Source organism: Triturus cristatus, chromosome 12 (genome assembly GCF_964204655.1).
Source record: "Triturus cristatus chromosome 12, aTriCri1.1, whole genome shotgun sequence".
Classification (NCBI taxonomy): domain Eukaryota; kingdom Metazoa; phylum Chordata; class Amphibia; order Caudata; family Salamandridae; genus Triturus; species Triturus cristatus.
The window spans coordinates 41,421,008-41,439,052 of NC_140595.1; the positions used below are offsets into that span (position 1 = coordinate 41,421,008).

At 48.0% G+C, this 18,045-nt stretch overlaps 1 protein-coding gene across 3 annotated transcripts in view; it reads left to right on the plus strand.

Annotated features, from left to right (window-relative positions):
• Positions 1–18,045, plus strand: part of UPF1 (UPF1 RNA helicase and ATPase) — a 217,924-nt gene that overhangs the window by 20,979 nt on the left and 178,900 nt on the right. For all 3 annotated transcript variants that reach the window (XM_085638726.1, XM_085638724.1, XM_085638725.1), the window contains exon 3: positions 11,975–12,064. In XM_085638726.1, the coding sequence (XP_085494852.1) occupies positions 11,975–12,064 (90 nt within the window). The remainder of the gene's footprint in view (positions 1–11,974; positions 12,065–18,045) is intronic.

An 18,045-nucleotide genomic window follows, 5' to 3' on the forward strand; every position in this document is an offset into this window, starting at 1 on the left:
TTGCTTTGCGATGCGGGACAGGATAGGTGCACGCGCCCAGAAGACAGGTCATGTGGACACGTACGGCTGAAAACGTTAGCATAAAACAGCAGGCGTGAGAGGACAGGAGATGTTCACGTGCGTAGGGCTCTGCTCTCTCGCTCCCTCCCAGTCTGCACGCATGCAGGACATATACACGCGCGCTTGCACAACACCGACAGCTTATTTTAAATACGCCTCGGCGTGCTCCTGTTGCCACCTCTCTCGGGCCAAGCCTCGTTATTCAGGGTGCGCCCTCGCAAAATGCCGACAGCTTTTTCGGATCCATTTCACAGGGGAGCAAATAAACAGAAGGAGGAAAGGTAAGGTAATATCTGTTTATCGTAAAGACAGATTTGTATACTTCAATTATATTAATGTAAAATGTAAGATTGTGTCCTATCTTCTCGGATTTAAACCGGTGACTGAAGGCTGCACACGTATTGCTGCTTCTGGTAAATTAACCTAAAGAGCTGTAGTTGTTTCTTCCATGCTTTTGCAATGAAACAGGTCTCGCATCAGTTAGTTATTGGTATTGTAAGGACAATTTTGTTTGGAACTATTGCGTGAGTTAACCTGAAACAATGGGGTAAAGGTGAACAATAAAGTTCAATGACAATTTTAGAAGTTACAAAATGCGAATCAAACGCTACAATATGGGCAAGTAAAAGCGCCAAGAAGATCTGAAAAGGCAGTTAAAAAGACTGAACAGCCGCGATGTGCTGAACGGGAGCGAAATAAATTGGAAGCAAGGAGTTTGCAGACAGCGAACGCAAAACAATGCAGCTAAAGGTTTCACAGACAGAAATAGGGTGCAGCATGTAGCTTTTGCTTTGAGATAATGTATGACGTACTGTAGATGGGTACTCATTGTAACCGTAAGCAATGTCCCTAAAGCCCAAGGATATGGCGAAATGACCAGAGCTGCCAAGCAACTAACCATGTTAGAGATACGGCGTTGGTTCACAGACCTAAATACGTTGCAGCGTGTGGCTTTTGCTTTTAAATAATGTATGGCATACTGCAGATGGGAGAATAGGCACACAATATGGCAGTAGGCAAGCTCCCTAAAGCACAAGGATGTAACGAAATGACCAGAGCTGCCGAGCAAGAAACTAAAGAACCATGTTACAGTCACGTTGTCTCACCGTCTTGTAATTGAGGGCAAATTAGTTAATCTCCACGCGCCTTCAATGCAACTAAAGGTTTCACAGACATAAATATGTTGCAGCATGTGGCTTTTTGCTTTTAAATAATGTATAACATACTGTAGATGGGTACATAGGCACACACTATGGCACTAGCAATTTCCCTAAAGCACAAGGATGTTGCGAAATGACCAGAGCTGCGGAGCAAGAAGCCTAGTGAACCATGTTAGAGCCACGGCGTTGGCTCCCCGTCCTGTGATTTTGGGCAAATTAGTTAATATCCCCGTTCCTTCCAATAGGCAATGTGTTCTTGTGACTATTAGACACACAGAGATATTCCGCCGTATGCAGCCTCAAAAGGCTTTTCCTGTGAAAACTAACTTAAATAGCACGGGAGCTGTAGTCCCTGGACCCATGGAGCTAGTGCCACCTATAACGCCCAGCATCAACTGCCCCTTCTTCCCTCCAACCATCCCTCACAACCCACCAACAGAAGCGAACCAGGGGCAGGGACTAATTTAGATGGATGATGGTTGTTCCTAGTTCTTCCTTCCACCTCCAATCTCCACTTCTTGATTGTTTCCTCCTGCTCCTTTATCAGGCATCCAGTTCTGCTCCCCAGCATAAAGGAGACATTTTTGGGGGGATTTTTGTCTTAGACTCGGAAAAAGTCTACCACACACACCTCTGTTCCCCAGCAGGGAGCCCAGATACTGTTTTGGATTTGATGAGTGTTAGACCTGTCAGCCCTTTGGGTGGTCCCTCCTCATCATTATTTATTTTGTCCCACTTTTGCCTCAAACCCTGTTTGAATTTTTCCTTTTTGGGAACCACCAGACTTTTTAGTGTTGCTGCAGATTCAGGGAGCCATTTTAGCTACCCCTGAAACTTCTGTCTGAGGGCCTGGAGCACAAAATGGTGGCCACCTGTGACATCACCAGCATCCACTGGAACCTACCAGCACCTTCCAGAACATTCCAGAACCCTGTGACAGTTGGAGGCGGTTTAGAATGTTGGGAAGCTAAGAGAGAGAGTTGGCAGTTGGAGCTGGCAGTTGGCACCTGACTGGTGAAGAGTGAGCAGCACAAACGTGAAGGAGGAAGGAGTGAAGCAGCAGGGGTGGAAACTTGTGCCTGGAGTGGGGTCCATAAACCCACCCTTGATACTAGTCCCTACTGACGGAGCCCAGCCTAGAGCCCTGTGTGGGAAGAAGTCAGAAAAACCATCCTGAGGACCTGGACAGCAGGAACAGACCTTAGAAACAAGAGAACAGCAAGATCCTGACCTGGAAGCTGGTTTCCCTGAAGTCCGACGTCGAGTAGCCTAAGACCTGGAGCCCGAGGTGGAGAAGCGGCGCTGACTGGAAAAGCAGACGTCGTACCCGGAGCCGCCAGAGGTCGAGAGAGGGCGCCGTCAGAGGTCGTGAGGAATACCAGAGGTCGAGGAGGAAGTCACCCGAGGTAGAGTGAGCGGCGTCATCGGAGGAGTGAAGTCCGCCCTCCGGAGTCGTCGGAGACCGAGGTGAAGGGTAACGGAGGTCGGGAGTGAGGATCGCACTCCGGAGTCGCCGGAACCTGTGAGAATCGTGCCGGAGGTCGGGAGTGGAGGTCGCACTCCGGAGTCGCCGGAAACCTAAGGAGAGGAGCACCGGAGGTCGGGAGTGAGGATCGCACTCCGGAGCCGCCGGAAGTCGACATCGAGGCAAGTCCGGCCGACGTCATCGAATCCGAGGTCGCCATCGGAGCCGCCCGAAGTCGACATCGAGTAAAGACTGCCCGACGCCATCGAATCGGAGGTCGAGATCGAACCGAGGCCGCCGACATCGAGACCGGAGCCGCCTGCCGGCGTCATCAAAGAACTGACATTGTGCCGAGGCCGCCGACATCGAACCGGAACCGCCTCACGGCATCGACACGACTCCAGCGGCGTCGGAGCATCAGAAAAAGGGCAGTAAGTGGAGTAGAGGGCGCCTTAGGCCCTGTGGAGACCTGAGAGACTGCTCTAAGGGGCTAGGGAGGTGCTGGAACCAACCTGACTGTGCCAGGGGTGAACTGGGACTAATCTAGAGAAGTTGTGTGGAGAGAGAGAACCAGGTCTCTGGTATTTTCCCCCTTTATCTACCTCAGTTTAGGCCTCAGCCTTGACCAAGCCAGGGAGTAGACACCCCCAAGCCTTCCACATCCCCACAAGCTGTGCCTGGGCCAAATCAGCCCTTAGGAATTCAAGAGTGATTTGAGTCTATGAGTGTCACTGTCAGCTTTTAAGTATTTATTAGGGGCACTGTATTTATTGTATTTAACCTATTTATTGCTTCACTGTATTTATTGGTCCACAGTATTTATTGATGCACAATATTGATTGGTTTACAGTATTTATTGCCTCAGAATATTTAATTGCCTGTATGTATTGCACTTATATTTATGTCTTCCTTGTTTATGATCACCCCTATTTATTGAATCATTAAGCCAGTATTTATTTGACCTGCACTATTTAAAGTTTGTATATTGTGATTGTTATTTATTTTATCCAATCAGCAACTAAGAGAAAAAGAAGATAAAGAAAGATATTTTCATAATTTTTACGGTGTAGAGTCGTTTTTGGAACGGATGCACGCATGGTTATTGTATGGGTATGTCGTATGCTTAGCACGGAGCCTGATTCCTGACCACTCGAGCCAAGCTACCACAGTGTGTCCGGAAGACCACCTCCATCCTTTCAGAGTGGGAGTGTGGTTTTCTAACATAAATTGGTGTTCAGTGGTGGGATAGAGCTGTGCCTACGCATACTCAACAATAACTGTGGGTAGTCCATAGGCCTACACCGGGAGTTTTCTCAAAAGCGGCCTTCCTAATTGTGGGTTTTTGTTTTTTCCAAATTTACTCTGGTGGTGGGAGGAGGTATTATTAAAGGTACCCCCCTGCATAGTTACTGCACAAAAACCTGTCCTCTAACCTGAGTGGGCAAGATGGAGTTTGTACTAGAAAATCTAGAAACGTACACTGTGGCCCAACTCAGGGAGTTTTGCCAGCGGGAGGGGGTGTACTGTCCCCCAGGAGCAAAGAAGGGTGCACTCCAAACCAGCTTAAGGGCTTGGGGGGAGGCACGCCGAGAAAGCAAGGCTGAGGAGGAAGACAGGGATGGAGAGCCTGACCCTGAGGGGGCTGAGATGTACCAACCTGAGGTGGGGAACCTGTCAGCAGGGCCCAGAACCATTTCTAGGAAGGGCAGCAGTGCCTCTAGCGGTGGCTTGTCTGAAGTGGAGCTAACAGACCGGAGGGAGAAAAGACAGCTCACATGGGACTTAGCAAGGCTGGAAAAGGAGAAGGAGGAGCAGAGGATGGCCCATGAATTACGACTGAAAGAAATAGATCTTCAGATCTTGAGAATCGGGGCACAACCTGTTCCTAATGGTGGCAGCCAAACCCAAGAGATCACCAGGGAACCTAAACCATACCTGCCAAAGGACATAGTAGCTAGCTATGGAGTGGGCGACGATATCGCCAAGTGGCTAGCGGCCTATGAGGTCTCACTGAGGGCCCATGGGGTTCCAGAGAAGTACTGGGGAGGGGGATTGTACAAGTACATGCCTCCAGCTGGTAGGGATGCTTTATTGGCCCTCGAAGAGGATGAGCAGACCCACTACCCCACCATGAAACTGGCGCTCATCAGAAAGTTTGGACTAACACCTGAAAAGTACAGACAGAAGTTCAGGGGTAGTCACAAACTGGGCACGCAGAATTGGGTGGACTTCCTGGACTATGCAAAGAAGGCACTGGAAGGTTGGGTTCAGGGCAGTGAAGTGAGGAACTACGAGGGGTTGTTTGACCTAGTACTGAAGGAACACCTGCTCGAGAAATGTTTCCCTGAACTGCGGCAACACCTGGTGGATAGCAAGCTGACCAGTCCCCGGAAGCTTGCTGAGGAGGCGGACATTTGGGCTAGTACCCGGGTGTCCACAAGGGGGACTGGAGGGGATACTCAAAAGGCCGGACAGGGCGCCCCCCAGAAGAAAGAGGGAGGGGAAAAGAAAAAGGAGTTCTCCAAAGGCCCCCAAAATAACTTCCAAGGGAAGGGAACAGGATTCACCCCTAGGGCTAACCCACCCAGAAACCCTAATCCTGGCCAGAGCCAGCAGCCAAGGGTTGTCCATTGCTATGAGTGCGGTGGCGTTGGACACTATAAAGGAGATCCGAAGTGCTTGAAACGACCACCCCCTCCCACTGGAGGAAAGACCCCCGGAGTAGCTAGTGTAGTGCTCGGGGAGGAGATGCCCTTAACTAAGGGAAGGGAGTGGGCGGGTGTCACTTTAGTGTCCCTGGGAGAACGGGAGATGGTTCCTAAGATCCAGGTGCCCGCAAATACCGCAAAGTATGGGCAGTGGGTCACCATCAACGGCCAAAGAGGGGAGGCTCTGAGAGACACAGGAGCCAGTATGACTATGGTGCGTAGCCAACTGGTGTCTCCAGAGCAGGTAATTCCCGATGTACTCCACCCAGCCGCGATGGCTGACGGCAGAGCAGGCCACTATCCAGTGGCCGAGGTTCCCTTTGAATGGGGGGGGGTTGCAGGTTCACTTCGAGTTGCCGTAAGCCCTGCCGTGCCAGTCGATTGTCTGCTGGGGAATGACATGGAGCACAACGCTTGGAAGGAGGTGGAATACCGGACTCACACCGAGATGCTGGGTACACCTGACTGGGCCTGTATTAGTACAAGGTCCGCGACTACCCGAAGAGGGAGTTCATTTCGGCTGGAGCCTGGAACAACGGCCCAGCCAGCTGCCAGACAAGGGAAGAACCGAGGACAGGAGGAGCCTGCCTCAGCGTCCCCACCCCGTAGGACGGATAGGCCACCGGAGGTGGTGGACCAGGAGTCTGCGGTGGGGGACGTTACCAACCTGGAGGACCTACCCATCCCGGCCGAGTGGCATGTGGAGGGAGGCCCATCCAGGGAGGAATTCTGCCAGGGCCAGAGGGAGTGCCCTACCCTTGAGGGGCTGAGGCGACAGGCCGAAGCCCAGGCAGCAGGGAACGTTGAAGGGAACTACAGTGTTTACTGGGAGGATGGCCTCCTCTACAGTGAACCCAAGGCACCCCTACATGGATCGTCACGAGCCTTGGTAGTCCCTCAACGTTATCGAGCCTTCCTTCTGGAGTTGGCTCACGAGATACCATTGGCAGGACACCTGGGGCAAGACAAGACCTTCGCCCGTCTTGTCCCACACTTTTATTGGCCTCAGATGAAAGTGTCGTCCGATACCTACTGTCGGACATGTGTGTCTTGCCAAGCCAGTGGGAAGACAGGGGTGAAGCTGAAAGCTCCCCTGGAACCACTTCCTGTCGTTAGCACCCCCTTTGAAAGGGTGGGCATCGACATTGTGGGTCCGTTAGATCCGCCAACGACAGCTGGTCACAGGTTTATCCTGGTTCTGGTGGATCATGCCACACGGTACCCAGAGGCAATACCTCTGAGGACCATAACAGCACCTGTTGTGGCTAGGGCCCTGATGGGAATCTTTACCCGAGTGGGTTTTCCCAAGGAAGTTGTGTCCGACAGGGGGACCAACTTCATGTCAGCGTACATGCGGGCCATGTGGAAGGAGTGTGGAGTGACATACCGGTTCACCACTCCTTACCACCCCCAGACAAATGGTCTGGTGGAGAGGTTTAACAAAACCTTGAAGGGCATGATCAGAAGTCTGCCTGAAAGCCTGCGGAGGAAATGGGACGTCCTCCTGCCCTGTTTACTTTTTTTTCTACAGGGAAGTGCCACAGAAGGGAGTGGGCTTCAGCCCCTTCGAGCTTCTGTATGGGCACCCTGTACGTGGACCTCTCAACCTGGTGAGAGACGGATGGGAAAGAACTCCCAGAAAGCTTCCCCAGGACGTGGTGAGCTACATGCTGGCCTTCCGGAGCCAAATGGCTAAGTTGTGGAAGCAAGCTTCTGACAACTTGGAAGCCAGCCAAGCAGTGATGAAGGCGTGGTATGACCACAACGCTCACCCGGTGGAGTTGGAGCCTGGCCAGAAGGTGTGGGTGATCGAACCGGGAGAGCCTAGCGCCCTCCAGGATCGCTGGTCAGGACCCTTTGAGGTGTTGGAGAAGAAGGGTAAGGCTACCTACTTGGTGGACCTGAAGACCCCTCGTCAGCCCCTGCGGGTGCTGCATGCCAACCGCCTCAAACCCCACCACGAGAGGCCCGAAGTCATCTTGATGATGGTGACTGACGGAGGAGAGGACGTGGAAAGCGAGCCTCTCCCTGATCTGTTTGCGTCTCAAGAGAAGGATGAGTCGGTGGAGGGAGTGATTCTCTCCCCATCTCTAACTCCTGAACAGCAGGAGGACTGTCGCCAGGTCCTGGGGCAGTACTCTTCGTTGTTCTCCCTTGTCCCGGGTAGGACTCACCTGTGCGTCCATGACGTGGACACAGGAGACAGCCCACCTGTGAAGTCCAAGATCTACCGGATGTCAGACAAGGTGAAGGCCAGCATTCACAGTGAAGTCACTAAGATGCTGGAGCTAGGAGTGATCGAACCTTCTAGCAGCCCCTGGTCCAGTCCGGTGGTGTTAGTACCAAAAGCTGCACCACCGGGTGCCCAACCAGAACTGAGGTTCTGTGTGGACTATCGGGGACTGAATTCAGTGACCAAAACTGATGCTCATCCGATCCCTAGGGCGGATGAATTGATTGACCGGCTGGGAGCTGCCCAATATCTAAGTACCTTTGACCTTACTTCAGGGTACTGGCAGAGCTCGTTGACTGATGGAGCAAGGGAAAGGTCAGCCTTCTCCACGCCCAATGGCCACTACCAGTTCTGTGTGATGCCCTTTGGGCTCAAGAACGCACCTGCCACGTTTCAGCGCCTGGTAAACCAGATCCTCACCGGAATGGAGAGTTTCTCTGCTGCTTATCTGGATGACATAGCCGTCTTCAGTAACAGCTGGGAGGATCACTTGCGTCACCTGCAAGCTGTTCTCCAGGCCCTGAGACAAGCTGGATTGACGATCAAGGCCAGCAAGTGCCAGATCGGGCAGGGGTCGGTAGTGTACCTTGGACACTTGGTGGGTAGGGGAGCGGTGCAACCCCTCCAGGCGAAGATCGAGGCCATCATGGCCTGGGAACCCCCCAAGACACAGACTGAGGTCCGAGCATTTTTGGGCCTCACGGGATACTACCGCCGCTTCGTGAAGGGGTACGGTACCATCGTAGCCCCCCTCACGGAGCTCACGTCCAAGAAACAACCTCGACGGGTAGTCTGGACGGAGGCTTGTCAGCAAGCCTTTGTGAGATTGAAGAAAGCCATGTGCGAGGCCCCGGTCTTAAGGGCCCCAGACTTTTCCAAGGAGTTCATTGTCCAGACAGATGCATCAGAACATGGCATTGGGGCAGTGTTATCGCAACTCAACGAAGAGGGTCTGGATCAACCCGTGGTCTTCCTATCCCGGAGACTACTTCCCAGGGAACAGAAGTGGAGTGCAATAGAGCGTGAAGCCTTTGCAGTGGTATGGGCTCTGAAGAAGTTGCGGCCATACCTGTTTGGCTCGCACTTCCTAGTTCAGACCGACCACAGACCCCTTCGTTGGCTGATGCAAATGAAGGGGGAGAATCCCAAGTTGTTGAGGTGGTCTATTTCCCTACAGGGAATGGACTTTCAGGTGGAACATCGGCCTGGAGTGGACCACGCCAATGCAGACGGTCTCTCAAGGTATTTCCGCCTTAGTGATGAGAACTCCCAAGGGGTTGGGTAGCTCTCCCCACTTTCAGCTGGGGGGGACGCGTGTTAGACCTGTCAGCCCTTTGGGTGGTCCCTCCTCATCATTATTTATTTTGTCCCACTTTTGCCTCAAACCCTGTTTGAATTTTTCCTTTTTGGGAACCACCAGACTTTTTAGTGTTGCTGCAGATTCAGGGAGCCATTTTAGCTACCCCTGAAACTTCTGTCTGAGGGCCTGGAGCACAAAATGGTGGCCACCTGTGACATCACCAGCATCCACTGGAACCTACCAGCACCTTCCAGAACATTCCAGAACCCTGTGACAGTTGGAGGCGGTTTAGAATGTTGGGAAGCTAAGAGAGAGAGTTGGCAGTTGGAGCTGGCAGTTGGCACCTGACTGGTGAAGAGTGAGCAGCACAAACGTGAAGGAGGAAGGAGTGAAGCAGCAGGGGTGGAAACTTGTGCCTGGAGTGGGGTCCATAAACCCACCCTTGATACTAGTCCCTACTGACGGAGCCCAGCCTAGAGCCCTGTGTGGGAAGAAGTCAGAAAAACCATCCTGAGGACCTGGACAGCAGGAACAGGCCTTAGAAACAAGAGAACAGCAAGATCCTGACCTGGAAGCTGGTTTCCCTGAAGTCCGTCGAGTAGCCTAAGACCTGGAGCCCGAGGTGGAGAAGCGGCGCTGACTGGAAAAGCAGACGTCGTACCCGGAGCCGCCAGAGGTCGAGAGAGGGCGCCGTCAGAGGTCGTGAGGAATACCAGAGGTCGAGGAGGAAGTCACCCGAGGTAGAGTGAGCGGCGTCATCGGAGGAGTGAAGTCCGCCCTCCGGAGTCGTCGGAGACCGAGGTGAAGGGTAACGGAGGTCGGGAGTGAGGATCGCACTCCGGAGTCGCCGGAACCTGTGAGAATCGTGCCGGAGGTCGGGAGTGGAGGTCGCACTCCGGAGTCGCCGGAAACCTAAGGAGAGGAGCACCGGAGGTCGGGAGTGAGGATCGCATTCTGGAGCCGCCGGAAGTCGACATCGAGGCAAGTCCGGCCGACGTCATCGAATCCGAGGTCGCCATCGGACCGGAGCCGCCCGAAGTCGACATCGAGTAAAGACTGCCCGACGCCATCGAATCGGAGGTCGAGATCGAACCGAGGCCGCCGACATCGAGACCGGAGCCGCCTGCCGGCGTCATCAAAGAACTGACATTGTGCCGAGGCCGCCGACATCGAACCGGAACCGCCTCACGGCATCGACACGACTCCAGCGGCGTCGGAGCATCAGAAAAAGGGCAGTAAGTGGAGTAGAGGGCGCCTTGGGCCCTGTGGAGACCTGAGAGACTGCTCTAAGGGGCTAGGGAGGTGCTGGAACCAACCTGACTGTGCCAGGGGTGAACTGGGACTAATCTAGAGAAGTTGTGTGGAGAGAGAGAACCAGGTCTCTGGTATTTTCCCCCTTTATCTACCTCAGTTTAGGCCTCAGCCTTGACCAAGCCAGGGAGTAGACACCCCCAAGCCTTCCACATCCCCACAAGCTGTGCCTGGGCCAAATCAGCCCTTAGGAATTCAAGAGTGATTTGAGTCTATGAGTGTCACTGTCAGCTTTTAAGTATTTATTAGGGGCACTGTATTTATTGTATTTAACCTATTTATTGCTTCACTGTATTTATTGGTCCACAGTATTTATTGATGCACAATATTGATTGGTTTACAGTATTTATTGCCTCAGAATATTTAATTGCCTGTATGTATTGCACTTATATTTATGTCTTCCTTGTTTATGATCACCCCTATTTATTGAATCATTAAGCCAGTATTTATTTGACCTGCACTATTTAAAGTTTGTATATTGTGATTGTTATTTATTTTATCCAATCAGCAACTAAGAGAAAAAGAAGATAAAGAAAGATATTTTCATAATTTTTACGGTGTAGAGTCGTTTTTGGAACGGATGCACGCATGGTTATTGTATGGGTATGTCGTATGCTTAGCACGGAGCCTGATTCCTGACCACTCGAGCCAAGCTACCACAGTGTGTCCGGAAGACCACCTCCATCCTTTCAGAGTGGGAGTGTGGTTTTCTAACAATGAGGAAGTGCTTTGGTTACATATATTTTAAAGGTTGATTTGGTTGTTCTGAACCTTCTGTTGTTACCCTGACCCATTAAATACTTGCCTTCTGATGTCTCTTTATTTTTTTATTGTCCCTGCCCTATGCCATTCAGTCACTGTCTAGTCCGCCAAGTTTATTCTGCTGTACCCGGATCTAATAAATACTGTTGGCATATTTTCCTTTGCGCTACACTTTTAACATCCATCTATGAAGGTGTCACTGCACATAAGTTGCCCCTGTATTTACTATTTGTAAGGAACATTTTTCTCTCAACAGCACTCAAACAGCCTCTGTAGCACTTTGATTTCACTTGCTGATCAAAATCACTGCTACCATACAAGCAGGAATTGTCTCTGCAGCAATTGGTGATGGATTATTTCCTTTGTGTACCAATGACTGTTGAGGGATCTAACTCTTCAATAAAACTGTGCTCATTGTGGTGATCTGTTAGATTTGTGATAGTTTTGTTGACTGGAGGGTAAATCTGGGTTACATAAGATCCGGTAACTTCTGCTGTAGTTTTGACATTACAACAAATGCATTTACCACGCATACGCCTTTACCCTTAAACCCCAAAAACTCTTACCACCCAATACCCTTACCCACCCCTATATACTAAAACCCTTACCCACCGCATAACCCTAAATTCACCCAATACCCTTACTCACCCCCAAACACTAAAAATGCCTTTAACCATACATATTTTATTATATACCCTTTCTCCCTCCCCCCCCCTCTCGGATGATATGTACTTAACGTTTTGTTGTAAAGGCTGTTTCCCTCTGCTGCTTCTTTCAGTTTAAAAGAAACCCTAAGATGGGCAGTGTATATCCATAGCCGTTCTTTGTCTTTGTGATAATTGGTCATTGCCAAGAAATAGTTTTAGTTGCACCAAAATGTTGACTGCTGGAGTCTTACTTTATTGTTGAATCTTGATGTTGCAGAAAGAACTATAGAGTTGACAAGATGATTGACCACTCGCATCTTTTTTCTAGCTACTGTGGGATCCATGACCCAGCCTGTGTGGTGTACTGCAATACTAGCAAGAAATGGTTCTGCAATGGACGTGGAAATACTTCTGGAAGGTAGGTGTCTACAAGGGGAGAAGTAACGTGCTTTAATTGCTGTATTCTTTTTATAGTGCATTTCACTTCAGGTTATTTTAGTTCGCTTCATTGTATCCTTTTTAAGCATAAAAAGGATGTTCCTCTTTATTTCAGATGGGTTGTTTGCATGTAAAATTAACATTGTTTTTGTACCATTCCTGTTTTAACCACTTTATTAAAGTTTTCTGTACATAAGGACCATTGCATAGTACTGTATTGCGATGCCACACTAGGAAAAACTGATTGTGCGGCCTTGTCTGTTTTCGAGTAATTGTCAGGAAGAAGTTTGTAGATCTCCCCAAATCTATTATTTCAAATAGTAGAAACATCAAGGAGGACTGATATGAATTGGTTACAGCATTGCATGCATGCAAGATATCCAATCTACCAGGCCCCCAAGAAGTTATAATCTGTCCTTGTTCTAAGCATGTGCATGGTTTCCACTTATGTTGCTCAATTTGTCAACCAATTTTGTAGCAGTGGTTTGTCTGTTGGCATCCATGTTTAAGCGATAGTTATTAGTTAATAGCATTAACAGGGAGACAATGTTGCCTGACGGCTAGGGCGGTTGACCTCTGAGTTCTAGTCTCAGCAGGGATGCTCAACATTCTGGGCAAATCACTTAATCTCTCCGTGCCTAAAAAAAAAAAAATGTGTCCATCTGTAATGTAACTGGTGTTCATGTAAAGCGCTCTGATACCTCCGGGTCTAGTTCGCACTATACAAAAACTCCACACAAAAATTCACTAGTTTGTGTGTTAGCTAAATCTAGACACTCGTCCCACCAGGGACAACAAGTACCCTGTTTTAGGGACAGTTGTATGTATGCGATCTTTCTGGTATTCTTCCACCACATGGATTGTCAAAACTAGATAAGAGATCTGCCTGGTCTGACATTTATCTTCTATTGCAATGTTAGATCCGTGAGGCAGGAGTTCTGTGGTATTTAAGTATTAAAAATGCATTAGTTTAACCATTATGTGCAAACGTAGCTTCCATTGCTGAACGTAGTGTCAGTGTCCTTGGTTTCTCTCTAGTGTGGTTCTCACCATGTCTGCCATTACCACTTTATATAAAGAAGATACACTGTTTCCTGCAGTGATACCAACATACTTTTAATTGCTTGTTTCCTTGGAGCAGCATGAAAGGCCCCTTTGTGTGTTAAGCCGTTTTCCCCATCCTTTGACACTGTTAAAAACTCTGCATTTGAGATGTCGCAACAGTAAAGCGTACATATTTTCCATCATCGTACAATTGACACTGCCTTTCAACTAATGCTTATCCTGTAGGAGCCGTTCCAGAAGGTGGTCAAACCCCCGAGGTGCCTGCTTTTCCAATCAAACAGTCCTCCAAGTATCACATAAATAGATGATGCTGACCTTGTTAATCTAATTTGGCGAGGAAATTCTTAAAAATATTAGAATCGTACCTCATCTTCCCATGCCCTGGTGTCATACATTCCAGTCAGTACTCTTATCAGTTCCTGCTCCTTCGATCTAGTTTACCACTTATTTAAGTTGCGGTGCCATGAGCTAGTATTCAAGTTAAAGTAAACCTAGCCAGGCAGACTTCTGTTTGTTATAAGATGACCTTTTCAATCTAAGTCAACCCAGAGCTCTATGAAGATATGGCTGTCCAATTTCCAAAACTCTCGTGTACGGTACATTCCCTGTGTGCCAATCTTTGGTACATGTGTGATAATTTCTCCCAAGAGGACCTCTGCCTGCGCATGTTGGCTTTTAGAATTCTGCTGGCTCAAGTTGAATTATGATGACTGACGAGGGCCAGCATTTTGTGAAATGGTCCATGGGCTGGTATTTGAGAAGTTGGACAGAAAATGACAAGAGTCTAATGAAGCTGTCCAACATTAATGGCTAGTTCTTGAGGTTGCAAATGCTGCAACTCTTTTACAGATGTGTTTTGCAAAATTAAGCAATTTGATGGAGCAGGAAGATAAATATTTCTCCTCACTTAAGGTGTTTTGTGCTGAAAAAGATTTACGCACATGTTTACAATTAATTTGGTACAATGTATTTTCCTATTCTGTACATAGAACTGGTTATATTTTCGGCTGTCGTGCATTTTCCTATTTATGGGCGTGGTAAGGGCTTATTACTCAGTGCTGACTTTATTCTTAATTGCAGACTTCTTTTATTTCATTTGCAGAACCTGTGTTACTGGTTTAAAAGGAAGTTTCTTGTTACTGGTGCCGGGCATAGCTTGGATGTTGGTGCAATATGCCGCTTTCCTTTCTCTTTGATTCAGGCTAAAGTGGATTTAAAACACAAGCCGTACTTCAGATCCCTGTGTGCTTCTGAGAAGCTGGGTGTAGGTGACACTGGTGCTTCACTCACCTTCGGTTAAGATGTCTATCAAACTGTTCAAGACCGTCAAACTTATCTGACTACATATTTAGTAAAAATGTTTATAGTGTACAATTGATTAGTAGTCCGAGTCCCTCAGGATTTTGATATCCCCCTTGATAGGTGGTGTCAGAAGAGGTAATTCATAATCCTGCCTACCTTCCGTATGATCACTGAACTGTCCCTCGAACATGTAGTCTCCCGGAGGACCTCGCCAAGTATATACCAAAAATGTATATATACTGAAAGCTTTTCAGTAGAGACGTGCTGAAGTAGCAAAACCATTTCTTGTAGCTGTTAAACTTGTAAATACAGCCACATTTAATTTCTTTTTTATTTAAAAAGACCTCCAATGAAAATAAGTCACTACATGAAGAATCGTGACCCAAAAATACCTCTCTCAAAACTTTAAAAGGAAATCCATCATTATGCCAGAAGATTGGCTGGACTAAACAAGGAGCAGTAAAAAAAACCTCACTGCCTGTAAGGGCATTGCCATATCTCAAGTAGCCAATCATGTTTTTAGAGCTGTCAGATCAGTTCTTTTCTCTAGATCCTAGCAACAGTATCCGAAGCACTGAGCTGGACTTTTGTCGTTCAAAATTTGTTATTTCAATTGAGACCCCTTTCAAACTTCCTCGAATCCATCTTCCTCAACGCTCTTTAGGACTAGGAGTGTTAGTCATATATTTTTGGAAAATATCTTTTTATTTTCCAGTCAGACTGCCTTCACTATTTGATGTGCCCTGTCTGTGGGAGGAAAAATGACCTGACAGGCCATCATCATGTGTGTATAGTCGTGTCTCCCTGAGGCTCACCACCCTGAAGACGAGCCACTTCCAGAAGATGTCTTCAAGGACAGACGGAAGGTCAGGCTGCAAGGCCTTCAGGAGGCAACTTCAGGGCACTCGGAGAAGCAATTGCTTGTGTCCACCACCACCTGAATCTCCAATACCCTTGACTTCACGCCTGCCAATGTCTCCAGTGGTTCCTCATAAGGCACCATGAAAACTCAAACTACCTCATCCTGGTCAAGCAGAAGTAGGCTATATTGAGAGAGAGATCTAGATCCCTCAGAAGCGGTCTCGTTCAAGATGCTCCAGGCTTCCTAGTAAGATGATCTAGCTCTCACAGAACCAGTCAAAGCCACTGATGTTCCCCTTTCTGGCCTTCACATAAATCTGACTATTCCTCCATCAGACTATTTTGTCAGTGGCTGATTCCCTGCCTTTCTGTGTTTCTTTTGTGAATGACATTAATACTTTTATTGCGGTATTGGTATGGGGTGCGGCCAAATTAAATGTACCCAAACCAACTCCCAGTAAGTCTGTTATTTTTAAACTCTTCGTTAAAGAACCTCTTCTAAGCCCCACATGTCATACGTCCCAGACCTTATTGAATTGCCACAGAAGTTCATAACTCCCACTTCTGCGAAGTCTGCGGCTCCAGAAAAACATACAAAGTGCACACCACAGTCTGCTTTTCCTAAGCATGAAGCTACCTCTAGACTTCTTCATAGGGTCTGAGGCAACAAAGTTTCATGCTGTTCTGCCTTTCTTTACCATTCCTCTGGATAGGGAGAGCAAATAGACTGACTCGGGTGGAAGTTCCTGCTTGCTGGATTAAAGCCAGAGGCCCAGCAAAGACCTTACCCTATAGTGGTACATCCTTGTTTGGATCTCATGGGAAATATGCAATGTCCCGTTTGAAATCAGAGGTGGACATGTTTAAAGCAGTGATGGGAAGAATGCATATAGAAGAAGATATAGGCCTTACGACAGGAGATCGTTCCAGCAGAGGGTTCATATCTCTTACAGATAGCAGTGGCAACAACTGTTCAAGCAACTGGGACAGCTATACATTCAGAGGAGACCTTCAAAGGGTAAAAGAGCCCATCAAGCACCAGTGGCTGAAGGGAAACCTCATCTTGAACAATGAGTTCTTCCTCCACTCGTCTGTTAGTTACTCCGGTGGGAGAAAGTGTCACCAGTCATATGAAAGTGTGGCAAAATATCCCAAAACACAAATGGTTTTGAATATTGTTCAGAATAAACATAATCTCCAGGTCAGATCAACTCCATCTTTCATACTGACAAAGAAATCCTACCAACAACATTAGTATTTGCTTTGGAAAGAGGCAAACGCCTTACTCCAGAAGAATGCAGTGGAGGAAGTCTCCTTCTCCTCAATAATTAGTGAGGATTTATTCCTGTTACTTTCTGGTTTGGAAGAAACTATCAAAGAGAATTCAGACCCATTCTTGACCTCAGATTTGACAAACCGATGGATCAAGAATGAGCAAATCAGCATGTTGGTGTCGCACCAGATTTACCGCCAATTACATTGGGGGGATGGATTTGCGCAGTAGATTAACAGGATGCCAAATTTCACATTCCAGTTGCAAAAAAGCACCAAGATTCTGTGATTTGTAATAGGCATGGACCATTAAGAATTCAAGGTCTCTGAGTTCATCCTGGAGGCTTACCTGAGATACCAAAAGATCTTAGTCTACCTATACTTGGAAGACAGATTTGATAAAGGCGGCCTATCAAGAGCTACTAATGGAACACATCAGTCAAAAGGGAGACATCCTGCTACCTCTGGTTTTACTGATCAGTGTGCAAATATCAATTGCAGTTTCTGTGTAAAGGATTTACTGCTTAGGGGCAGCCCTAGACTCCCAGGCATCAGAAGTGTATCCTTTCAGGGGAGAGACTCCTTTTGATATGTCTGAAATTTGTCTATTATTCAGACTCCATCTGACTGCTCGACAGATTTCTTCATTACTGTTGTCATGCATACTTATAGTTTGAAACACTAGATTTCTTTTGAGCCATTTACAGCCGTGTCTTCAAGACCAGTGCAACCAAATTTAAGGCAGCTGGTAGGACAAGTTAAAGCGAACTCTAAGTGCTTCAATCATCTGTACGGTGATGTTGATCTGCTAGTCTATTGAAAGGGGCCCCTTTTCATTAGGATGTTCCAACACAGACCCTAGTGACAGATGCTTCCCTCCTAGGTCAAGGGGCTTACCGGGACCATCTGCAAATATAAGGGACCAAGTTGGTAAAGGAAAGCATGATCTAATCTGTTTGTTGAGAGCTGTTCATCTGGCGCTGTAGTCATTCCTTCATCAATCAACTCAAGAAATCTCTCCTTTGAGATGGACAGCAAAATTACAATGTAGTATCTGAACAAGCAGTGGTGAACCAGCCTAAGACTTCTTTCCCTGCAGGCTCAGATTATTTGGCGACGGCTGTTAGCGGAGGATCTAATTATCACTGCGGTCCTTCTACTTGGGGCGCAGCATGAAAAGGCAGACTTGATCAGTTTATCAATAAAATAGACCTTTAATGGGTTTTTCACCGTAGAAGTGTGACAAAGAATCTTTGAAAAATGGGGCTATCCTCAGACTTACTTAGGGAATTTTTCTACGTTTTTTCCTTCCCATTCTGCTAATACCAACGTTGCTGATAAAACTGTGCTAGTGCAAGGTGGGGATGATACTGATTGCCCCCAGAGAAGTTGTGTTTGTGTTGATTCGTGGATCTCCTTCTAGATCTGTTCAAGAAGCCCACACAGGAGGCAGCCCTGTTT